The sequence below is a fragment of the Mycotypha africana genome, assembly GCF_025528875.1.
Source record: "Mycotypha africana strain NRRL 2978 chromosome Unknown BDF20scaffold_4, whole genome shotgun sequence".
NCBI classification, from domain to species: domain Eukaryota; kingdom Fungi; phylum Mucoromycota; class Mucoromycetes; order Mucorales; family Mycotyphaceae; genus Mycotypha; species Mycotypha africana.
Window position 1 is genome coordinate 1,954,466 of NW_026515728.1, and position 24,044 is coordinate 1,978,509.

At 37.6% G+C, this 24,044-nt stretch overlaps 9 protein-coding genes across 9 annotated transcripts; 6 read left to right on the top strand and 3 right to left on the bottom strand.

Moving 5' to 3' along the window:
- Positions 1-1,125: 1,125 nt before the first annotated feature.
- On the top strand, positions 1,126-1,785 carry BDF20DRAFT_818763 (uncharacterized protein; the record flags this gene model as incomplete). The annotated part of the gene is made up of 3 exons (XM_053077407.1): positions 1,126-1,268; positions 1,308-1,488; positions 1,597-1,785. 3 exons carry the CDS (start codon positions 1,126-1,128, stop codon positions 1,783-1,785), a joined length of 513 nt encoding a protein of 170 aa, XP_052937573.1.
- Positions 1,786-1,954: 169 nt separating this feature from the next.
- BDF20DRAFT_912522 (sister chromatid cohesion protein Dcc1) lies at positions 1,955-3,272 on the bottom strand (the record flags this gene model as incomplete). The annotated part of the gene is made up of 3 exons (XM_053083962.1): positions 1,955-2,746; positions 2,818-3,088; positions 3,154-3,272. The coding sequence occupies 3 exons, from the start codon at positions 3,270-3,272 to the stop codon at positions 1,955-1,957; spliced, it is 1,182 nt and encodes a 393-aa protein (XP_052937574.1).
- Positions 3,273-4,330: 1,058 nt separating this feature from the next.
- BDF20DRAFT_866444 (potassium/sodium efflux P-type ATPase) lies at positions 4,331-7,907 on the top strand. Its single transcript, XM_053080846.1, has 3 exons — positions 4,331-4,483; positions 4,563-5,303; positions 5,430-7,907. The coding sequence occupies exons 2-3, from the start codon at positions 4,702-4,704 to the stop codon at positions 7,774-7,776; spliced, it is 2,949 nt and encodes a 982-aa protein (XP_052937575.1). The 5' UTR covers positions 4,331-4,483; positions 4,563-4,701; the 3' UTR covers positions 7,777-7,907.
- A 1,125-nt stretch (positions 7,908-9,032) lies between these two features.
- Positions 9,033-10,655, top strand: BDF20DRAFT_467023 (Presenilin-domain-containing protein). The gene is made up of 3 exons (XM_053075520.1): positions 9,033-9,050; positions 9,148-9,414; positions 9,512-10,655. The coding sequence occupies exons 2-3, from the start codon at positions 9,365-9,367 to the stop codon at positions 10,491-10,493; spliced, it is 1,032 nt and encodes a 343-aa protein (XP_052937576.1). The 5' UTR covers positions 9,033-9,050; positions 9,148-9,364; the 3' UTR covers positions 10,494-10,655.
- Positions 10,656-10,816: 161 nt separating this feature from the next.
- On the bottom strand, positions 10,817-12,313 carry BDF20DRAFT_834981 (uncharacterized protein; the record flags this gene model as incomplete). Its single annotated transcript, XM_053078793.1, has 1 exon — positions 10,817-12,313. One exon carries the CDS (start codon positions 12,311-12,313, stop codon positions 10,817-10,819), a length of 1,497 nt encoding a protein of 498 aa, XP_052937577.1.
- Positions 12,314-13,091: 778 nt separating this feature from the next.
- On the bottom strand, positions 13,092-15,131 carry BDF20DRAFT_912526 (Met-10+ like-protein-domain-containing protein; the record flags this gene model as incomplete). Its single annotated transcript, XM_053083963.1, has 10 exons — positions 13,092-13,223; positions 13,328-13,443; positions 13,519-13,660; positions 13,774-13,898; positions 13,985-14,096; positions 14,168-14,278; positions 14,366-14,430; positions 14,508-14,681; positions 14,786-14,880; positions 15,001-15,131. The coding sequence occupies 10 exons, from the start codon at positions 15,129-15,131 to the stop codon at positions 13,092-13,094; spliced, it is 1,203 nt and encodes a 400-aa protein (XP_052937578.1).
- Positions 15,132-16,917: 1,786 nt separating this feature from the next.
- BDF20DRAFT_912527 (uncharacterized protein) lies at positions 16,918-18,199 on the top strand (the record flags this gene model as incomplete). Its single annotated transcript, XM_053083964.1, has 4 exons — positions 16,918-16,998; positions 17,082-17,184; positions 17,276-17,540; positions 17,632-18,199. The coding sequence occupies 4 exons, from the start codon at positions 16,918-16,920 to the stop codon at positions 18,197-18,199; spliced, it is 1,017 nt and encodes a 338-aa protein (XP_052937579.1).
- A 197-nt stretch (positions 18,200-18,396) lies between these two features.
- On the top strand, positions 18,397-19,568 carry BDF20DRAFT_912528 (uncharacterized protein; the record flags this gene model as incomplete). Its single annotated transcript, XM_053083965.1, has 3 exons — positions 18,397-18,838; positions 18,922-19,445; positions 19,524-19,568. The coding sequence occupies 3 exons, from the start codon at positions 18,397-18,399 to the stop codon at positions 19,566-19,568; spliced, it is 1,011 nt and encodes a 336-aa protein (XP_052937580.1).
- A 1,450-nt stretch (positions 19,569-21,018) lies between these two features.
- BDF20DRAFT_834985 (kinase-like domain-containing protein) lies at positions 21,019-23,665 on the top strand (the record flags this gene model as incomplete). The annotated part of the gene is made up of 7 exons (XM_053078794.1): positions 21,019-21,138; positions 21,212-21,376; positions 21,503-21,592; positions 21,680-22,598; positions 22,667-22,730; positions 22,804-23,086; positions 23,159-23,665. The coding sequence occupies 7 exons, from the start codon at positions 21,019-21,021 to the stop codon at positions 23,663-23,665; spliced, it is 2,148 nt and encodes a 715-aa protein (XP_052937581.1).
- Positions 23,666-24,044: the final 379 nt, after the last annotated feature.

The following is a 24,044-nucleotide window of genomic DNA, read 5'->3' on the forward strand; positions in this document are numbered from 1 at the left end:
AAATGACCTTTCATTTTTTCATTTTAAAAAGTAGGCTAAATTTTCAATCTTATAAATTTGCTCCCCTTTTTTTTTGCTCCAAAAACAACTCAAATAATATATTTTTTTTGTTCCCAAAAACAAAAAAAAAGACAAATATCTATAACTGCTACAGTTAATTATCAAACTAGTACTACAACCTAATAACGTACCACTTTATTCCAGCATTCGAAAAAAAAAACCAGATATAACATAAGGAAGCAGCAGTAATCACTACAAGCAAAAAAAAAAAGGTTTCTTCTTTTCAACAGATCATTTTCTTTGTGGACCTTCTTTATTCCTACTTTTAATAAAGAGATTACCTCAAAGAATCAGAAAAGAAGAACGAAACAATTATTCAGCAAAATAATAACCACAGCTTTAGAAGGATTTCAACTTCATAAAGGGAACCAGAACAAATATTAGAAAACGTATCTTATTATGTTATTTTGTTCCAAGGACACAACATCTACAGCAATAATATATTACTACCCAACCATAAAGAAAAAAAGAATACTAAAAAAAGTCTGAAAAAGCACTAGCATAAAAAAATAACCCAACCAAAACTTCATTTAATTAATTTGTTACATGACCGAGAATTTTATCACTTATTTACTATCATTTATTGGATTTGTACCTATACAACAACTTCAAGAAGAACAACTATTACAAGAAGCAGTACGAGATGCGGAGAAATGCCAGTTTTTGGTTGATTCTGCCTTTGTACTGTCTTCTTTCATGAACCTCAATATCAATGACGAAACAGAAGCAGATACAGAGAAGGAAAAGAAAAAGAAAAAGAATGGCGCTGCGACCTTGTTGGATAAATTGTCTAGATTGAACCCGTGCCAAATCCTGTCTGATTATCCATCAGTGCCTGTTCCTGAGTCGCAGAGAAGGCAGTACGAAAAAGTGTACATTGAATCAATGAAGGCACGGAAACAGCAACAATCACAGCAGAAAAGAAAAAGCGGCAACAGTCATCATCAAAGCCAAGGTAGAGAAGACGGCTTGCCATCGGTACCTACGCTTCCTCGTACGCCTCCGTCGCCTCCGTCGCCTCCGCCTACATATGAATCGCTTCGAGACTGTCTAACGGGCATGTCGATGACGCTAGAAGAACTGAAGGCCTTTCAACTGCAGGCAAGGTCTGTGGCGAACAGCCTCAACCATTTGAGACGAAGTGAACAATTTGCCAGAGCTACCGAAGTGGCTGTTGCTCTCGAAGGCATGATCCGTTCTTTACATCTGTTGCAATTAAGCACGGATGCAAGTAAATGCAGCAACAGTGACAGTAGACATCATCGCAGCTCTTCGTTCTTTTTTATTATGTTTGGTTTGATCACTTTGGGACATGAAAGTCTTTATGCACCAGCTGAGGTGCGCCAACAGATATTCTATCAGTACAAATTTGGTAGAAGACTCATACTTGAAATGTCCACTGCATTAAAGAATTTTGAATCCACTCCTGTCAACGCTTCTATTCATAGTAGTAGTTATGGTAGTTATTATTCTTCACCATCACTGTACTCTTCCGCTACTTCGACTATCGCCTCTTCCATGACGATCAATGGAGAGGCCGAAGGGTATCTTTATTGGTGGTCTTCTTTATACGAGGACGAAGACTGGCTGTCCTATCTACAAGATGTTTGCTCGAAATTGGTAAAATATGATATTACTTGGGAATACAGAAGAGAATATCAAGATGTCGTGCAAATTGCTGAGCGTTATTTTCAGACTCAAAGACATCATCGTAACATTCTTTAACATTTGAAGAGAGCAATGGGGGTCACCTATTTATAAATAGCATGCAAATAAAGTTATACTTTTTTGCCGCTTCTACTCTTATCAGTGCTCCCCTCCCTCCGCACCCCCCCGCGCATTCGTTTCTTATCACCTTCCTATGATACATATACTTACATTATCATATATGCTACTATTTCTTTTTTTTGTTGATCCTACTTGCATACAGCACCTTATCATTTTCTTTACGCATGCGCGCAAATTTAAGTAATAAATTCTCTCTCTCTTTACTCTTTGGCGCCAAATCTGATAAAAATGGTGTGATTTCTTCTGCAGACCAAAATTCTTTTGCCCCAAACAATACTGCAAATCGTCGTGCTGGATCCATCGGTAATGCAGATACCGGGAAATAGCTTATATGTTGCTCCACTTTTTGAACTTTGGTAATTTCTGTCAGCTTGTAAAGACCTTCGATGTACTCCAGCTTAGGCTCAAATAGATTAAGACTCAATGTCTTCCACATTTTCATAAAGTAAGATAGCTCCCAATTTTCATAACTTTTGTTTTGAGCATCGATAAGCAACCATTCACCCAAAAAGCGACACACTTTAGCTTCGTCGAATCGAACGACAGTGTCATCATGGTTGTCTTTGGTTCCAATCTTGTCCGTGACAAAATGGTTGATACAGGCCAAGAGAATCGGATCAGAGAGATCCTCATCTTCTATTAATCCTTGCATTCGTAATCCTTGTCTTTCTTCTGTTATACACTGTTTGACCTCTCCAAGAGTGATATGCTGAAGATCTTTACTGTGAAAACTGGCATTGGTAAAAAAAGCGTCCAGTAAACCTAACAGATAATCTCTATCAAACATGCGCATATAACCTCCGTATCCAAATACACTCTTTTGTTCTAATCCATCAATGAGTTCACTTTCACTTGCTTGAACAACGGATAAAATATCGTTATATGTGTATAATTTCTGCTTTATTTTAAAGAAAATAAAAAATAGAATGAATAAATGAGTTTCGTTATCGTCGCTGATTCAGTCCTTACCGTATGATCATAATTGCTGTCTTTCTTTGTTCCTGCATAAGGTGCCTGCATTAATAATTCATCAATTCGATTCAAGCGTGGTATAGTAGGTGCAAGCTCAACATAGTTGGAAATATCGTCATGCACCAAATACTGATCAACATCATCGATCGTTTCTTCATTTTTCGAGATCAGTAGCATAGAATTTGATGTATGCACTTGTCGAACTTGGTAAGTTCGTGCATTGGTACAAAGGACTGCTTCTTCATCGGGCAGGCCTTTTATGAATACACTATCGTTCGCAACAGGATGAGTATTCTTTCTACCATTTGCATAAGTAAGCCATTCCAACTCTACCTTTGGCCTCCTGGTTTAAAAACTTCTTGTAATTCAGGTGTAGCAAGTTCTAACAACTGATATTCACCTTTTTCAAAGTCGCTACTGTAAATAAGATTTGACGTTGCTGTTGATTCCATGGAATTGAAGGTAGTGCTGACAAAAAAAAAAAGAAAAAAAAAAAAACCAAAAACACGATGGATGGATTTTCTAGATACTATTTGATGCGCGCGGTAAACAGTAATGACGCGGTTCTCAAAAATGTCTCTGCCATTTTCGGCATCTTCGTGTAGTTGATAAAATTGACCCTGCTTCCAACTCCAGATCAACAGCCGTTTACTGCTCTGACTTCAACGCGATATAGCCATTTATCACGTAACAGTTAAACCATGCCTTATTCAAACCTCTCTTTACAAAAATCCAATGCGCCCATCCCACACACACTGTATTTTAGGTTGACTATTTGTCCCTTATTGTTTCAAAAATTAAAAAAAAAAAACGCTTTCATGTTTAAAATGACTGAAGTTTATCCATTGGCCTACAACACGCTTGCATTGCTAGTATTTGAGCTAATGATGATAAATACACCTTTTGCTCATCATTGGGTCATCGGTCAACCCAGCCTTTCTACTGTTCGGCGAAACCTCATAGAGCTACTGTAGCACGTCTGCCTTTCTAATGTATTCTTTAAATTGTGTAATTCCTACACCAAATCTACACACATTAGCATAAGACTCGGCTTTTTATTGGATGTCACAAACATCTGGAGTTGGATTTGAAAAAATGGAAAAGTCAGAAACGACAGAAAAAATCTTAGAATGGATAGCTGATGGAACGTTCGATTGCGCTAAAAAAGCTATTGGCTGATCTGCTCAGAAATCATACCCGGAAAAGGACCAGATTTGGCAAATATGGGGTCTTAGTATTTTTTTGTAACTTGGATCACAACACAGGCTAACCATAGTGTAGTACATGTTAGAATGACACGCTAAAAGAATTTCATATTTGCTTATGTACCTACTGCAGTCAGATCATTGGAGTCCCATCACTTTGGTGAGTATTATCCAACGCAATAGAACAACTATGAAATGACCTGGTCTGTGGATTTTTGTAACCTCGAATAGCTTCGATCCTATTGCTTGTTTTTGATTCATAAAAGCGTTTTGCCGAGTTTATTCTGTTTTCTTTTTTTTTAATATTTTTTTTTTTTTTTTTTTCTTTTGTGTGATCTGGGTTTTCTATACTGGAGAAGCCGTGATAAATATAAAGGTAGCCTAATCACCAGTAAAGTTCGATTGTTTTGTTTTTTGTTCCCGTTTTCTTCACGTCTCGCTAGAACAACCATTGATCTCTTCATACGTTTTGTCAATGGAAAAGAACAATCAGCAACACAGTACAGAAATTACTTTTGACACGCGAACCAATCTTACGCCCAATGATAAAGACTGTTTTCAGATAACCCACAATGAAAAGAGTGCCAACGGCAGAGAACCATCGATCGCTGCGACTTCTGTCAGCGACACAACCACCCAAGCCATCGATAGTAAATCATTGCTTCAGAAAGTGCTGATGAGAAAAAGAAACCTTATACGCCGAGATTCCTTCAGAAGGAACAGAGATTCAAATGCGGCAGCACAGCAACAAGGTCCGCCTTATCATACAATGAAAACAGAAACAGTGGCTCAATTATTGAAGTCCGATTTGCAAAATGGTCTGCAGGAAGCTGTCATCGACGAAAGACGTACTCAATACGGCTGGAATGAGATGGAAGGCGAAGGTGGTGTCAATCCCTTCAAATTACTCTTGAAACAATTCTTTAATATCCTGGTCTTGATCTTGGTCGTTGCCATGGTCGTTTCTTTTGTTTTTAAAGACTGGGTTGAAGGTGGTGTGATCGCCTTCATTATGGTGTTGAATGCAGCTATTGGCTTTGCACAAGAATATAAAGCAGAGCGTACAATGGAGTGCTTAAGACAAATGGCATCCCCCACAGCACAGGTGATCCGTGATGGACATTCAAAAACAATTGCTACACGTGAGCTTATTCCTGGCGACGTCATTCTTTTGAAAAATGGAGACGTGGTGGGTGCTGATTGCCGTATTATCGAAGCTTTTAATGTCGATATGGACGAAGCATTATTAACAGGTGAATCTGTACCTGTTAGTAAAGTGTAAGTTTTCTATCTATTTTGTTTTGTTTTTTTTTTTTTTTTTTTTTTTTTTTTTAAAAGAAAATGGAATTATATGAACATCGGACCCGGTTGACGCTCCCTTTTTTTTTAACGTATTTCTTCTAGTAACGATGTATTGGAATCTGCTGATATTCCATTAGGTGATCGCATCAATATGGCCTATTCAAGTACCACATTATCCAAAGGTCGCGCCAAAGCGTTGGTGACATCTATTGGCATGCAAACAGAGATTGGTAAAATTGCTAAACGTCTTATGGACAGCGGTGATAATGCACGAACACCTCTGCAAAAATCATTGGATCGTATGGCCATTGTACTTTTAGTGGTCGCCATTATATCCTTGCTCATCGTCTTTGGTGTTGCTAGATTTCAATTGGACGACCAAGTCATTCTCTACGGTATCTCTACAGCTATTGCTGTTATTCCAGAAGGCTTAATTGCTGTTGTTACTTTAACTCAAGCATTTGGTGTGAATGCAATGGCTAAGGCCAATGCTCTTGTGCGTCGTTTAGTGGCTTTGGAAAATCTCGGTTCGATCACTAATATCTGTTCTGATAAAACAGGTACTTTAACCCAATCAAAAATGGTGTTGACTCAGTTCTGGAGACCCGACACTGGTTTCCACAGGGTCTCAGGCCTTGGTTTTGATATTCAAGGTGAAATTACGCGTTCTTCTGAGAAAGATGTTGCCTCTGCTGAGAAAAGGGTAGTGAGTAAGGACATGATGGAGGAAGGTTTACAGCAATTGGTGCGTGCTGCGGCACTTTGCAACATGAGCGAACTGCGTCAAGATAAAGAAAATGGAAAGGATTGGTATGGCATCGGCGATCCCACAGAAATTGCTTTACAGGTATTTGCTCATAAGGCAAAGATGGGAAAACCTGCCTTGGCCGATGCAGGTTGGAAGTTAACAGCAGAATATCCCTTTGACTCGTCTATCAAACGAATGACGGTACTTTGCCAAAAACCAAATGACGAAGCCAATACGACAGCCACTCCTGGTTACATTGCTTTCATGAAAGGTGCTACTGAACGTGTTCTGCAATGCTGTGTGGGTGCTCATCTTTCTGACAAAGTGGGAATCCAACATATGACGCAAGAGGAACTTCAACAGCTTGTCTTACCTCAAGTGGAAGAACTGGCGAAAGGTGGTTTACGGGTTCTCTCTTTAGCTGCTCGCTACATTCCTCAAAAGATGGTGGATGCCGATCCTTCTTCCCAACCCACACGTGAAGACGTTGAACAAGAACTCATTTTCTTGGGTCTCGTTGGTATTTACGATCCTCCTCGAGAGGCGTCTAAATCTGCTGTCGAAAAATGTCATCAAGCAGGCATTACCGTTCATATGCTTACGGGTGATCATATCGCCACTGCTACTGCCATTGCTCGTGAAGTCAGTATCATTCCATCGGAAGGGGATGTGAGTCATTTAGTGATGTCTGCTCAAACCTTTGACAAGATGTCCGAAGAAAGTATTGATCAACTTGAAAATCTTCCGTTGGTTATTGCTCGCTGTAGTCCTGATACGAAAGTCAAAATGATTGAAGCACTCCATCGACGTAAACGCATTGCTGCTATGACTGGTGATGGTGTGAATGATAGTCCGTCCTTAAAGGAGTCAGACGTCGGCATTGCTATGGGTCAAGGGGGCTCGGATGTCGCCAAACAAGCGTCAGATATCATTTTGGTGGACGATAACTTTGCAACCATCGTAGCTGCCATTGAAGAAGGACGACGTGTGTTTACAAACATTTCCAAGTTTGTCGTTCATATGGTCTCCGTGAACGTTGCAGAGTTGACACCTCTGCTCTTGTGCTTAGTGTTCCGTGAAGGCCACAATATTGTCTTTCCTCTTTCGCCTATTCAAATTCTCTTTAACAATTTAGTAACAAGTGCACCGCCTGCTATGGCTTTGGGTCTGGAGCCTGTCCATCCTAGGCAAATGCAAGTTCCACCTCGAACAGATAAAGAATCACTCTTTTGTTATCGTAATATTCTTGATATTCTCTACTATGGTGTTATGATGGGTCTGATTTGTATGGCAAACTATGCTATTGTTATCTATGCTGCTGGCAGCGGAAGCCTTGGCCATGATTGCAACAAAACTTTGAATGACACTTGTGTAGATGTCTACCGCGCAAGAGGTGCTTTGTTTGTTACTATGACTGTTTTGCTCTTGCTTCATGCTCAAACCTGTCGTGATCTTGTCCATTCAACTTGGACTTGGAAGGGCTTCACTCACCAACAAAACTACTATATGTTTGCTTCTTGGGCATTCGGTTTTGCAATTATGTTTATTGTGCTCTATGTTCCCGTTATCAATACTAGCGTTTTCAAGCACCTTCCTATCACTTGGGAGTGGGGTATGGTGGCTGCTTCTACTGTTGTGTACATAGTACTTGCTGAGGGATACAAGCTTCTCATGAGAAAAGCTTTTCCAAAAAAACACTAGATAATGGGTAGACAATTTTTGTACTTTTTTTACAACAATCAGCGATATACCACTTGTACCATATATGGATAGTTTCTACCTTTAATTGTAATAAATACATATGCTGAATTTTGTAATAAAACTGATAGGGCATTGTCCATTTTGCATTTATACTTTTGTTGGTTATTTTCAAGCAATCGAAATCATTAAGAACAATGACGCCTGCTCCTTCGCTTCTAGAAATGTTAAAGAGCGCTAAAAGTTGCAGTTTATAGTTTACTAAATTTAACAGTTGACGCCTCTCGCAAACCTGTGAAAGTAAATGAGATAATGTCGGTTGCTAACGCAGAGCATCTTGGGGATGCACCCGAAGCTTTGGAATGAGAGCTGTTGCAACGTCCGGATATACTCTATCCTAGAATCCGTTCCTGAAAATTCCTGAGTTTCAATTTTATTAACGAGCAATAAAAACTTGGATCAATCTGGAGAAGATTCTTCAGGCATCATCGTTTCTGTCAGGAATAAATAACACAGCTGACGATATATTCTTCAAATATAACATAAAAGAATATTAAAACTGCGTGCATATAGTTCGTATTATAACGTTAAAATTACATAGAAGCTTCTGGGTCTTTTGATGACGACCAATCTTAGTCCAGAAACAGATTCAGAAAACAGATCAGCCAACACATCATCTCAGGATCTTCATCTTTGTGCACAATGTCAGAATCCTGCAGTTTATATTTGCAAGCCATGTGGCTTAAATGGACCAAGATACTGTTCGGATATATGCCAGAAGAAGCATTGGAAAATAAAACATTACAGAACTTGTGTGGCGGCAATAAGAAATAGACAAAGACAAACGAGTTGGGTAGCTGCTCCGACAACAACATTAACAACAGAACAATCAGGTGCAGACAGAAGTAATAGCAGACTATTACCAAGTATGACAGTACACTCAAGTAATAAGTACAAATCAATTTCTTTTTTCTCATTAGGCAGTGATGTGCGTTCCAAGCTTCCCAGATCAAAATGGAACTGACAGATCTCTATCTATAAATCATTTGTACACTTAGGCGAGGATATACCATTGAATGACTTACGATCAACAAACAGACCAACAATCCATAGAACTGCAAACCAAGAAATCAATAATGGAGATGAAGGACTTGGCAATGAATCAATGGCGGATGAGCTTCGTTTTTATACAAATCAAATCTATCGAATTATTAAGCCTGTGGTTGCTTGTATAATATTAAGTATCTTTTGGGTTAAGGTTGCATTTGATGGCCAAAGTGACTATACGTAAGAGATCGAGGAAAAGATTATACAAACAGATGGGATTCTAACCTACTCTTTCAACTTGCTTCTCTGTTTCTCTCTCTCTCATAGTCCAACCCGTCCCAACTATGTAAACGTGCCGAGCTCTTCTCCGGGTAGTACTTCTGGATCAAGCACGGGAGTATCGAGTGATAATGATGGTCGTCCTGTGAACTTGACTTCTTCATTTACAAATGCGGCCATCATTATTGGACAGATTATTGCCGTCACCATTATTATCGTGTTTCTGTTCAAGAAGGGGTGGATAAAAGTTTTGATAGGATTCTTCATGGTTGTTGTTTCGATGTTGTTGGGCTTCATGTCTTATATACTCATTCTGTAAGTGTTTGCTCAGTAAAACAAAAAAAAAAAAAAAACCGTAATCGTAGTTGTCTGCTCACACTTTGGAAATTATATCTATTGTTGGATATTTAAGCAATCTGATACAAGTATTCTTTATACCATTGGACTATATCACTATGGTCTTTGCTTTATGGAACTTTGCTATCGTAGGATTAGTATCTATTTTTTGGAAGGGCCCTTTATGGTTACAGCAAACGTATTTAACTTTGATGAGCTCCCTGATGGCTTTTTCTTTGACGTCGCTGGAACAATGGACAACTTGGATTTTATTGGGGTTGCTTGCTATATGGGATCTCATCGCTGTTTTATGTCCGTTTGGTCCATTAAAAATGCTTATTGAGAGTTCAAAGAAACAACAACGTGAAGTGCCTGCACTTTTATACTCGGTAAATGCTGTTTGGTTTATGGCAGCCACGCATGATCACTTTAAACTGTCTGATAGTATTATATCATCAACATCAGCCATCTCCTTAAATAGTGATGCGTTATCTACAAAACTCTTGCGCGATGAGCAGCACCAGCAAAGCAACAATTTTATTGTAGAGTGTCAGCAACATGCTAGCAATAATAGAATGAGTCGTGATGGATTTATAAGACTACCTGATAATAGTAACACATCAATAGAGAACAACCCTTTTGCGACCCAGCATAGTCTAAACGACATGCTTCACGAAAATGACTCAATAGCAACGACAAATCAAGCACAGCCTAGGGAAGATGAAAACAGAGAAGAGAGAAGACAAGCAGAAGAAGTAAATGATGATTATGATGAGGACGCCGAGCGAACAGGTCTCAAGTTAGGCCTAGGGGATTTTGTATTTTATAGTGTCCTGATTGCGCGAGCAGCCATGTATGATTGGATCACTACCATTTGTTGTACAGTAGCAGTATTGACGGGCTTAACGGCGACTATTTTCTTACTGGCAATTTTCAAAAAAGCCTTACCTGCATTGCCCATTTCTATTGCTTTTGGTATATTGTATTACTTTGTTGGAAAAACCGTTTTGGTGCCTTATGTGAGGACTCTTTGCGTCTTTGATATGATTGGATTATAATGTTTGCTTTTTTTCTTTACGTATAAGTAAATACAAATTTCTATACATGCCACTTCTTGGATTTATATCAATATGACAGTTTATTGCACGTTTGGCGTAACAATTTCAAATAATAGAATAATCGAAATAGTAGTTCCAAGTAAAGGGAACCATACTTTAGTATCTTAGTAAATGGTACTGTAAGGGTAGATTGTTTGTATATGTATATATGTATGCTTCAAGGTAAGTGATAGTTTTTACAAGACTATATATGTACGGTAGATCCATACTCATATGCGTCAAGTTATATATTAGTGTTAATTAAAACAGATGTTGAAGAGGTTTCAAAAAGTACCAGCTGCAGTCGTTGCAGAATTATTATTGTTGTTATTGTTAATAAGATCATTCGGGAAAGCGGAATTTGGTGTTATTCGCAAAAATGCGGAAGTGTGCTGCTTCATTGTTGTTCTTGACTTTGCGTTTTCTTGAATTGATCTTTTTGCTGTAGTTCCGTCAGTTGATGAAGACTCGTCATAATGGTGCTGATTGTATTTGGAAGCTTCATCTGAGGAAGATAACTGTAAAGTAGTTGCTGTCGGTGAATGTGATCCCGTTCTCAGTGACTCTCTAACGCTGCTATTGTTATTATTTGTTGTTGCTGTTGTTATTGTTGTTCTTACAGATGACATATCTCGGAACACTTTAATTTTAGGTTGAGAAAATAGGCTCAATTTGTTACTGTCACCACTATCATCATTCAATAGATTTCGGATAGCTGCGGGCATCCTTGAAGATGTTGTAGAGGAAGGCGAAGACGAAGACTCATGATTACTTGGTTGCAATGGAGGAAGCCGATAGTCGCTACTGCTAGCAGTCATAGAAGAAGTTGCGGTTGAGCGCTGTGCTGCTGACGATGATGAAGGCAGATCCGAAAGCATCTGTTGTTGACGGTGATGGTATTGCTGGTAATACTCATCATGATACCCGTGACCGGAATCTTCTTGGATTGTTCTTTTGTGGTAATCACCGTGCCTTGTCCTACGTTGTTCATACTCGTTCGGATTATAATCCTCGTCTTCAGTAGGTCGCTGTCTCTTTTGGGCATAAGAAACATGCACTCTTGGAGCAGTTTCACATGAAGGTACTACCTTATTGGAGGATGAATCGTTGCCATGATGAAGTGTATAAGCGTTGGAATCAAGGAACTTCGGGTGTGTTGCTAATGCTTTGTTCGTCGTCGGTAAAGTCACGGAAGTAGTGAGCGTGGAGCAGGTGTTTGTTTGCTTTTGTTGAAATTGTTGATGTTGAGAATCAAAAAAACGAAATTCGCTATTGCTCGAACTGATCATTGCTCGTAGAATATTTTCAATTGCACATAGTCTCTCCTCGATAGATTGGATATAATTATTATTGCTATTAGCACTACTATATCTATAACTATCAAGAATGCTATTGGCAGTGGTTGGCTTAATAGTTAATATACTTGCATGATGATGATCATCTGCAATTCTTGTTTGTTGAGCTATTGATGCATTGTAAGCAGAAGTGTTGGAGTAAGCCGACAAAACAGTACTGGTAACTAGCGGTGGTGATGGTTGAGCGACTCCCGCTTCGTTGTTTCTGCTGCGCTGCGAAGCGCTGTTGTTGGCTTGATTAATTTTATAATTGTTGACATAGATACACTCTATATCAGCTTTTATACAAGTAGCACATGGCCTTTCTCCATTACACTTGGTCTTTTTCCTACGACAACCTCCACAAGCGCTGACTACTTTAAGCCTCTTGCGTTTGATAAGTTTATCCGTACCGTCAACAATTTGTGCAGTCTTGTTAGAATTCATGATATAGGACGATTCGAGAAAGAAAATAGATAGCTGAGCAGCTGTGCATGAACACGAAGATAGAATGAAAGATAAAGGATCAAAAGAGAAAGTTACGACCTAAATGTAAGACTGTTCTTATTTTTAAAGGGAAGAAAAAAGCGAAAGAAAAAAAGTAAGGAGATGCATTCCAAACCAGAGACTTCATGATCTCTTCTCTTTTGCCTGTCTCTCTTCGTATTTCAAAAATACCGCACGGATTTCTTTTGTAACTTTTTCAACTAAGCGAAAAAGGAGAAATAGTGAAGCACGTTGTCATCAAATAAAATGCAATGGTCTATGATACAATGGTTTTTAAAAATCTCAAATTGCCTTTGTATTTCCATGGAAGAAAACACCATATTACAAAAGTCTCGTGCAAACTGTCTAAGTTTAGGTTAAATCGGGTCCGCTAGCACGATATGCTTTCTCTTTCTATTCTTACTCTGTGTACCTCGCGCCACATAAACATGCAAATAGGCAGGGTCTACTCTTATTCATGAATTTGGGCGCGAATTAAAGGGCAACTCCATGTCTTTCCAAGGAAATGATCGACAACCGACTTTCCTATTTTTTTTTTGTTTTTTTCTTTCTCTTTTATATGGTTGGTGCTTTATTTACTTCATAAATGAGAATAAATAAAGGTCAAATCCAACTTTTATACCGACTAGTACTTCTCTGAACATCCAAGCAAAAAAGAAAAAAATCAACCTTGCATCATTTGTGTATGTTTATATCAACGTAAGAGAATTAGACAGATTTAGGAAAAAACAATTTCGGGAGTAAGACGGAAAGATACACAATACATATCCTTTTTTGGGGCCACTGTACGGACCCAATGCAGTTTGAAGTGATTAGCATCGGTTGGACACCCGATAATTTGGTTTATACGCTAGCAATTCGGGTTGATAAATATCAAATGTGCGGTTAACTAAGTGCATTGTATTCTTTGCTTCCTTCATATTGACATTCTTATTTCCATTTCCATCCCCATACCTGTGTGATATCATCTGTGGGATCAGAGCTTCTCGTAAAACAATAGCAATGAATCAGCGGGAGCTTATTTGGCTCCATCGTAGTCGCTCTTTCTCGATATAAGCCCTTAAATGTGTCTTGATTATTTATGATTTGGATATACTGGAATCAGCTGACGTCTAAGTTAAACAATGACAATTATGCCTCCTTACCTAAAAACTCGATTGCAGTCGCAGGTAAATTCATAATGAAATGATTAAATGTATGTCCAGTTTCGATATAAAGATCATCCACTGCTTGTCTTATGAAATCCCGTCCATCCAGATTGAACGTTTTAATGTTATCTGATGAGATCTGTATTATTATACAGTACGGAAGAAATAGACAAAGTATTAAATTATATAAGGATCTCTATCATGCTGTGTAACTATCACCATCGTCATGTTTAGGTTTCCCCAAACTTTTACCTTATTTAACTTGACATTTTCGGATAGCCACTGAAAGGAAGAAGGATTAAGATCATTTGCATAGACGTAAGCACCTTTTTTTGCAGCAGGAATTGCAAATGGTCCTACGCCTGCCATCACATCACCTTCATAGTTTAAGCAGTTTTTTGCCCTGTAAGTTATGAATTGACACATTTCCATAATGATAAGTATTTCATAGTGGGTTGCTTACATATGTAATCTCCTTTTTTAAATAAACCGATAAGCCGACGGTGCTCAGCTTGCAAGCGAGAGTTCCAGTAAACTTTGGAAAAGTCAAATTTGAATCGACACTCGTTTTCTTTCTACATAAAATAGCATTTAAAAAAATATAGTATAGATCATGCTTCTACCCTTACTGCCGTTTACAATTTACCAGTTCTGTGATCATATTTCGATCCCCTGCTAAGATCTCCATCTCAAAATTTCGATATGTATTGTCGATAGTGCTGGTCTTATTTACAACGCTCTTGATTTTTTTGTTTTTCTACTTAATTTAATATTTTTTTAATCCATAAATTTGTCCGATGTAAAGTATTTAGAATTTTTTTTTTTTTTTTTTTTTTTGCCTTACATCGAGTATCACTTGGGCTATTAGTGATTTATAAGGTGCATTCTCTTCCTTCAGGTTCACATGCGCTAAATAGAGCAGAAGCGACAAGGAGTGGTATGTAAGAAAATTATAGGTAGTTTGGACATTAGAATGCATATCGTACCTATATGTCCTGTTACAGTATAAGAGGAAGGTGCTTCCGCATCGCCTTCCAGCATTACAGACGACAAGATCTGCTCTGTTGTCCAATAGTCATAGCTCAAGTCGAAAGTATATGAAACTATGTCATGGTCTTTTATCAATAGGAATTGTTCGTTTGAGAGGTCTTCTTTAACATCTGAGCGAATTTTGTGTTAAAGAAAAAAAGCAGTTCGTAGAAAGATGACACGATCAGATACCATCCTGATTACTTTTCTTAAACTCAGATTCTATATATTGTACCTTTTACATGAAGACTCAACAGAATCAATTTTGTATCTGTTGCAGCATTATTGTCTGACACAACATTATGTAATCGTGGCTGATTCAATAAGACACTATTGATGAAGATATGGATGTATTAAAGAAGGATGGCAGTCTGTCAATTTCCAGAGTTTGAATCATAAAGAAACAGAAGAAAATATGTCAACTTGATATCCAAGTTGTACTTTATTTACTCGTTCAAAGCGATGGTGATTTGCTTGACAAGCGATGCCGAAACACGGACAGCCAGAGTTGTAAATGTTTTCTTAAAAGCATCTCTGTCAAGTATCCTCATGTCTTTATTTTGTGGTGGTGATAAGCTCATTTTATTACTCTTTATTGTTATAGTTATGTATTCTCGTTGAAAGCAGCAGTATTGGGAAAAGAAAAATCAGGTACAATTTTTCTTGATGTACTGTGACCTTTCAATAACCGAACTTTTCTTTCATAACGGTCACTTGTTCCCAAAAAATTTTTTTTGAAGCCTTTAAGTTTTCGCGTTAAGGACTTCTTCATTGGCACTTCTTTCTTTCTTTTTCTAATATATGGAACGGATGCTCGCAACAGATCATAGTTTAAGGTAATTGAACAATTTCTTTTGATTATGTCAAAAGGTGGAATAGTGATGAAAGTTAAAAATGTATCACACTGAAAATCTTGAAACTACCAAATGGGTAGTTCTTGAAATGTAATCTTCTCTCTGAGTTCCACTCTTTGACAACTATCATGTATATTTGTTTTCCATGCTATGGAGGTATTAATCATTCTTTCCATTTTACATTACTTAGATCTCTATGACTGCCATTCTGATGAACTTCTTATACCATTCTATTTATTATAACTATCTCTGAATAAACTGACAATTTTTACAAATTGCACATAAAACTGGTCCCCTTCAAGTTTTGTTGCTCCATTTCAAACTGTAATATAAAACTCTTATCAGTTTATTACTCCAGCAATAGTAAAACTATCCCTTGTTGGCTCATCTACAATGCTTTTAAAAAAAAAGTGGGTCTGAAACCTGACAATGATAGCCTGTTATTGTAAACCTATATTTCACTATCTCAATCGGAAAAAACCAGATCTATATTTAAGTAAGGCATATGTCATAACAACCGCTTTGAGCCTTAGTAAATGCAGCAACTAAACCACCAGACGTTAGATGTTAGACACTACAAACAGGCTGTAGGTTCCAATATGCGGAAGATAGAATACTTCGAAGTTTAATAACACTACTATTATCTATGCACTACAATAGCTTTTATCATTACATCAGTTTCCATAGTACTAACTGTTCAATGAGAGCTTTCAGTCGTCTGCAATTTTGCAGTGTTTCACGTTTATCCAGGTTACTTCAATAAACGTTCAATGTTTGAATTTTTCAAAGACTGAAATCGGTTAAAGATAGAACGCTTGCGCATATTATAGACGTTTGATTGACACTTCGTTTCGTTGAAAATATCTAAGAGTAGATGTAACGAATTTTCCTACTACCTAGATTGTTGTTCCAAACGCATATCAAAGTTACCAAAGGTACAAAGTCTATGATATCAATTTGATCAGTATTGGGATTCAATTACAAATCTACTTCTCGATTTTATGAGAAAAAGCATCAACAAAAACTACAGCAGCTGTTATTTGTCCAAACAGCTAACCGCCAGTGCAAAATTATGAGTGAACCGCCGGTGCATCAAAACTGAACGACATGACCATTCATCTACTCCATTGAGAAAACGCTATTGATCATTGATTATCTCTTTATACGGACTGGACAGCATCGCGTTGCTACAACTGAACAATACAGCTATGAGGTGAAAAATAGTCGATGAAAAACCAACGAATCGGTGCAAGATGTACTTTGTACGATAGTGTGAAAGACTTGGAAATCATTTACCTCTTTCATGTGGGCCCAGCAGCAAGGGGACTCCCAAGACTGCTCGTAAAGCTGTTGAGGCATAGACTCCACTAGTTGCTCAGATGCGGAGGTATATTCGTACATTCTGCTCCGTGATGAGTTGAGTCTGAATTGATTACAGAGAATTAAACATTTTTTTGTCTTTTTTGTTTCCCCACATTGCATAAACTGCATTAAATTTGAAGTAGACTCACGAATGAGCCAAAGTGTCAAGTGCTCGTCATCACCACGTTCGTTGAGAAGAGAATCGAAAATCGACTATGATGCTGAACAAACAGTAAGTTGTTACATAAGATGTTATTCAGAGATTAACATGTTTGCTAATCAATACGACATCTGAATCTTTTGGGCTGTCTATAGCTTTTTGGACAAGTAACTGTTTTTAAAAAATGGCTTGGTTTGATCCACAGCAAAAGCATACATCATGAGGAATACTACACTCCTATACCATATGAGTTGATTGGTAAAGCCAGCATTCACAATTAAGCTGCTTCTATTACTCCTACCTTCAAGACCAATCTATTCATGTGCTTTTTCTCATTATTTCTGGGCAGATTCTGCTGCTTCATTCATTGCTAGTTTGATGCATGGCATATCCAGTGATTTGATATTGATGACAACCAATTTAATAGAGACTCGCAGTTACAGAGAAAATGTGAACTTCATTCGCAAAACATTAACAAAAGCTCAAGTTTCTTGTCCTTCGTTAATTTGTAGCCTTTGGTATATTGATCAATTTTATCGAAAACCTTGGTTCAGAACGCAATGGAATCTTAAAGACTTATTTTTAGCTAGCATTGTTGTTGCAGACAAGTATATGTAAGTAATCAATGGGTGTAATATGATAGAAAGCATATATATATATATATGTATATATATAAACTTAATATTGTGTGATGGTTCATTTTAGAGCGGATGCTACTTGGATCAATTCAGATTGGGCAGAATGGACACATTTTACTTACTCCACTGACAAAATCAACCAGTTAGAAAAACGATTTCTAAGAGATCTGGATTACAAACTCTATATACCAGAAGTTAGTTATAGTAACTTTGTAAGCTATTTAGAATTTCGCCTTCATTCGCGACAGCTGTTGGGCGACAATGTATTGCTTCTCTCTTATCGCAATATCGATGTGTTGAGTCAGTCTTTGAACCCTATCTATGTGAAAAGACTCCAACTGAATTTACGGCCCTTTGAAGCAATGATATTACTTGTAAAGCAATCAATTTATATTCTCGCTATGTATGCAACTGCCTTGGCAACCATCGCCTCTACTGGATACATTCTATTGCACTCTAATATTCAGGAATTTTTCAACATGTTGCTCAAGGGAAGAGAAGACGATATAGCTATGGTGGTGTTGACAGGTATCGAGTTTTATAAAGTTGAACTGTCCACCACAGTACCTACGTCAACACTAAGATCAGCGACAAAGCCACCCTATCATGCTAATAGTAGCTTAATCAAGGCCTAGTCTATGCGCATTGTAGGTACCTTAGCTTCTGCAAGCTTACGTGCTAAAGTCAGTAATCCTCCTGTTTCTCGTGCAACAAAGAATTTCACATGGCAAATCACACAAATTGCTAAATTAAATTTTTTAGGCACTAGATTCTCGTTCTCTCAATTTCATTTCTTCTTTCTCTCTTCCCTCATGTAAAAAAAGCAAGCTGAATGTCGAAAAGGAAAAATAAAACCTCAGAAGTTATTGATAAATGGACTACTGCTATAAACAATTATTCACCCATCAATGTCACATTTCTCACTCATCCCATCAATAAAGCACTTAATGAGCGAATACGATCTCTTGAAACCCTATATGAGAAATCCTCAGTGTACCGCTTTCTCATCAGACAAGGTGTGCATCCTTTGTTGCTATTTATAACCGTTAGTACCTCTATTGGTTATGGGTTGCAGCGTTCTTATCAAAAATCAAGCAAGCTGGTACTCCAACTTGTCGGTGTAGTTTATCCTACTTATTGTTGCTGGAAATTACTCAAAGGCAATAAGGCAGCAATAGGAAGTCATTGTAATGGTAGTAGTATTACGCACACGGACAAAAATGAACAGTTGATGTCCTGGTTAACTTATTGGGTGATATTTGGTGCCTTTCAAGGTTTGAATGAAAAGAAATGAAAACCAACAATAAATGCACTGTTTGTAGCAGAAAAGCTAACATTAAAGTATTTATCTTGAAAGTGCTGGATCACTTGATGCTTTCAGATTTATTTCTGCTCCCAGCAAAAAAAAAGTACAACTTGTATAAATTATTCACACTCTACTGGGCACAAAATCCTCACTCAAAGGGTGCTTATCTACTATATAAGTATGTGATTCAAAAGCCACCAGTACACACATCGAAGGAATCCTCCTCTTCAACCCTGACGTCCAGCTTTGATAGAGAGTTCAAGCAGATATTGACCGAAAGCAATGAGGATTTAAGAGCGCAACCAACAGTTTTGGCTAAAACCGAAGAAGAAAAGCATAATGAATTGAGTATTTATATACACCGAGATGAAAGGCCGTCAGTAAACAGTTATCGATATTTGGATGGGTTTGAGCCACCCAATTTGTATAGTGACAATCGAAATATCAGTAATGATAATAGCAGTAGCAGTAGCAGTAGCAGTAGTAGTAACAGTACCAGTAGTGTAGATACTATTGATTCTGCCAGTTCCAAGCAATATTCTACATCCCATAGTCTTACAGCGAAGGAAGAAGAGGTAGTTATAGCAAAAATTAGATTGATATAGAAAGCAAGGTTGTCTGTCATTCATACTAATTTCCTTGCACGTGCGTAGACCTTTTCTTCATTAGTAACGTCAGCAGAAGCTGCATGGACTTAGTACAGCTTTTTTTCAACAGAGTTAGCACAAATATAGTAATCAAGTTTAATCATATCCTCTCAACGACACCTCAGTGTGGCTATAAAATGCCTCTATTCTCTATTGAATTCTATTACAACAATTATACACGCTATATCCTTTATACTTTCTATAACCTTACTTATGTATATCAATGATTATAAAATCACCTCCTTGATATGAATTGAAGACAGTTTGAATTTCACATATTAAAATAAATCTAGAAGATGGAAAAAAAAAGCTACTCTTGTCGTTCCTGAAGTAGGTTACCCCAGAATGGAAGGATCAAATAAAATAAAGGGCAATCTGAGTTACTTTTGAGCATTGTAGGTTTCAAAAGAACAATAGAATTTCTGCTAAAAAAAAAGCGCCTTCGTTCCAGGTAAGGTCTGGACAAATAGGGCTGTATCAGACTATCATAATGTAAATTTAAATGCACTGACAATAAACTCCCCAACAGTCAATCAACAATACCTTGCTTTCTTATCCCCTTGCTTTTTTTCTGTTTGGCCGTATATACATATTTCTCAGTTTCAATAATTTATATGCAGTGTTTGATTTTGTGCAGTTTTTCCGTCATGACTTTTTATCAATCCATGCACTTTTTAGAGTCATGAAAATAGAAGCCTAAGATATTTAAGCTCTTTGTTTTTTTCTAGGAAAAATGCACAAAATAGAAGAGTTATCCAAGGAGATAGAGTTTCGAGTCTACATTTCAAGAATGGAAGGTGTGGAAATAGGCAAGTGATAAACACGCTAAAAATGCAAACTAAAAATCTAAACGCGACAGCCTACAGATATTGTCCCTCCTTTTCTATTTTTTTTTTTTTTTTTTTTTTAACAAAAAAGTTATCATTTTCAAATTGCAAAAAGACAATGATCGTTAAGAACTGTATCAGCGCGCAATTGTAGCGACCATAAGAAGGCTTCAATAGAAGAGACATCTAAAGTGAATGAGCATCCTGTGATAAGCAGAGAAATGTTGGACAGTGCGACCCAAGTTGTATTTGTACGCTGGAATATTTTTTTTCTTTTTGTCGTATTGAAAAAAAAAAAAAAAATAAAAAAAAAAAGGAGAGAAGACTGGACTGGGAATTCATTAAACCTGCAATAAATCAAAAACCTTCCATTCTTAAGTTCTTCTTTTACTTCTTCCAATCCCTTTCGCTTCTATACTCGTTTTTTTAGTTAGTGAAAAGCTGCTACAAGTACTTCTCTTACACTTATCATCGTACTTTTTTCATTCTGTAAATTTTCTGCAAAGACAAGCAAGCAAAAGGATAGAAAAAAGAGAATAAAGAAATTAACATTTTATTCTTATTTTTGGGCAGTTGAAATCATCTATTTATTTGTCCCTGTCTTCGTGTATTTAAAGTCAACAAACAGACGGACACATAGTGGTTAATATTTATTATCGTATTCTACAACTTGTATGGCAGAAATCATCAAAGAGGGTTATATATCTGTAAAAGAAGACGGTCTAAGAGCATGGATTTGGTCGAAAAGGTTCTGCGTCTTACGAGATCAAGCTTTGACCTTTCATCGAAATGAAGTATGTATTGAAATCAGCTTGTATATGGAAATACAATTATGTGTCAAGTTACTTAATTCTTTTCTGATTGTAGCAATCTGGGCAATGCGTTGCTTTAATATTTCTGAAAGAAATCACTTCAGTGACAAGAACTGACTTGAAGCCTTATTGTTTTGAAGTGGCCACAGGAGATAAAACCTACTATCTCGCGTGTAAAAATGATGAAGAACTCTATTCTTGGATGGACGAAATCTATAATGTAATTCAGAAGAGCTTTGAAATGGGAAATTGGCATTGTTCACAAACATAACAAAAAACTGACATTGTATCCTCTTTCTTGTTTCCTACGCCTTGCGAAATTTGTACCTTTGGATAATGTTTTTAGCGATCCACTGTTGGTGTTGGAGCTTCAGTTCCTACAAACTTTGTTCATGAAGTGCACGTTGGCTTCGATCCTAACACTGGTGCCTTTACAGTAAGTTTCTCTTTTCTTCACACACACACACTCTCTCTCTCTTCCACTGTTTGAAAGTTCACGCTTTTTGTGCAACGCATTTATTAGGGTTTACCTGATCAATGGACAAAACTACTCAAAGGGTCAGCCATCACTGCAGAAGATGCGGCCAAAAATCCTCAAGCCGTTTTGGATGTATTAGAATTCTACACGGAACAAACAAGGAAGGAGGCTGAGGAATATGGTACCTCCAATCTCCAGGGTGCAGTGGAAAGAAGAAGTGATGGTCGTTGGGCAGCTTTAGTGAATGACCCTCGTTCAAATCCATCCTCCCCTACTACTCCCACCAGTGCCAACAGGCCATATAACAACAACAACAATTTGCCATCTCAACATCGTCCCGCTCCACCTCGACCTGCCCCACCTCGTCCCGCTCCAGCACCACCTATGATGAATGGTGCTAATGAACAAGACATGAACGAGATGATGGATGAGCTCTCTATAAGAACCCCAAAATCTCCAAAATCGCCCATGGGCCCTCCTTCACCAGGATATCCTAATTTCAACTCTAGTAATAACAATGGCAACAGATACCCACCTAAACCAGAGCCTACCAAGTCATCCACATTATCATCTAGTACGAGTAATAGCAATAACAACAATAGAGTACCTGCTCGAACAACAAGTATATCAGCTTATGATGAACGTATCATGTATGAACGCGAGAAACTAGAAATTGAAATGCGCGAAAGAGAGAGACAGATAAGAGAGCAACAACAAAGACAGCAACATCAAAAATTACGCGAGAAAGAGCAGCAGCAGCAGCAGCAGCAGCAACAGCAGCAGCGATTATTACGTGAACAGCAACAATTACAACGCGAGCGAGAGAAAGAAAGAGAAAGAGAACGTGAAAGAGAAAGAGAAATTCGCGAACGGGAAAGGGAAAAGGCTCAGCAACAAATGTCGAAGAAGAAGGTAGAGCAGCGTATCAGTACAATGTCAGAAGCACAAGTGATGGAAACGCTGAGTAAGTCAAGAATCACAAATTAGGTCTCGGCGGATGTTCAACAGCTTACAACTTGTTTTTTCAAATAGGAAATGTAGTGGCGAAAGGCGATCCTAATGAATCTTACAAAAAACTGAAGCGAGTAGGCCAAGGGTAAGAAAAAAATGACTCTTTCCTATGTGCCAAGAGTCAAATGATTCACCCAACATGTCTGATTTTGATATAGTGCCTCTGGTTCGGTTTATGTTGCTTTGTCTCTGGCAACCAATACAAAAGTGGCTATTAAACAAATGGATCTAGCACATCAGCCTCGTAAAGATTTGATCGTTACAGAGATCATGGTGATGAAAGAATCTCAGCATCCAAATATCGTTAATTATTTGGATTCATTTTTATTGAATAATGCTGATTTGTGGGTCATTATGGAATATATGGAAGGTGGTGCATTAACCGATGTCATTGATAACAACACAATGACAGAACAGCAAATTGCCACAGTTTGCCATGAGGTAAGAGAGAATGCAAAAGGAAACTCACTGAAAGTATTGATATTAACATTATACTCACCTTTATTATAATAGACAACCGCTGGTCTTTTACATTTACATTCCAGAAATATTCTACATAGAGATATCAAATCAGATAACATTTTACTTAATGCTCATGGTCAAGTAAAGATTTCTGATTTTGGTTTCTGTGCTAAACTTACTGATCAACGCAGTAAACGTGCTACCATGGTGGGTACTCCTTATTGGATGGCTCCTGAAGTCGTGAAACAGAAAGAATATGGCGCAAAAGTGGATATTTGGTCTTTGGGAATCATGGCCATTGAGATGATTGAAAACGAACCACCTTATTTGGATGAAGAACCTTTAAAGGCTCTTTATTTGATCGCTACGAACGGTACACCTACGTTGAAACATCCTGAGAAACTATCCAGAGAATTGAAGGCTTTTTTGGCAGTGTGTTTGTGTGTGGATGTAAGATCAAGGGCGACAGCAGAAGAGTTGATGAATCACGAATTTCTAAAGAAAGCCGGACCATTAGAGACATTGGCACCTTTACTCAAGTTCAAAACAAGACATTAGAACTACTTATTATATTCTTTGGGACAAAAGAAAAAAAAAAGACAACTACTTGGACCTACTCTCATTTACTCACTATTACTATAGTACACCTACTATTTATTCCCCTTCTATTCAATCACTCTCTTACTTTATATATATACAATGCTATATCTATATATAAACAAATTGTTCTTCTAGCTTTGTGGAAAACAAAAGACTTTAAGAATACAAGTATATTTTTGCTGTTGAGTTTATTCACTATGCGCATTATGTTAATCCTTCGTAACGTCATGCTCCTTCTTCTTTAAAGGCCCTAAACGTGACAAAAGACTATCCGGAATACGGACTTCTTTTTCACTATTGTTACTTTTACTCGAAACCTTACTGGGGTCATACGGAT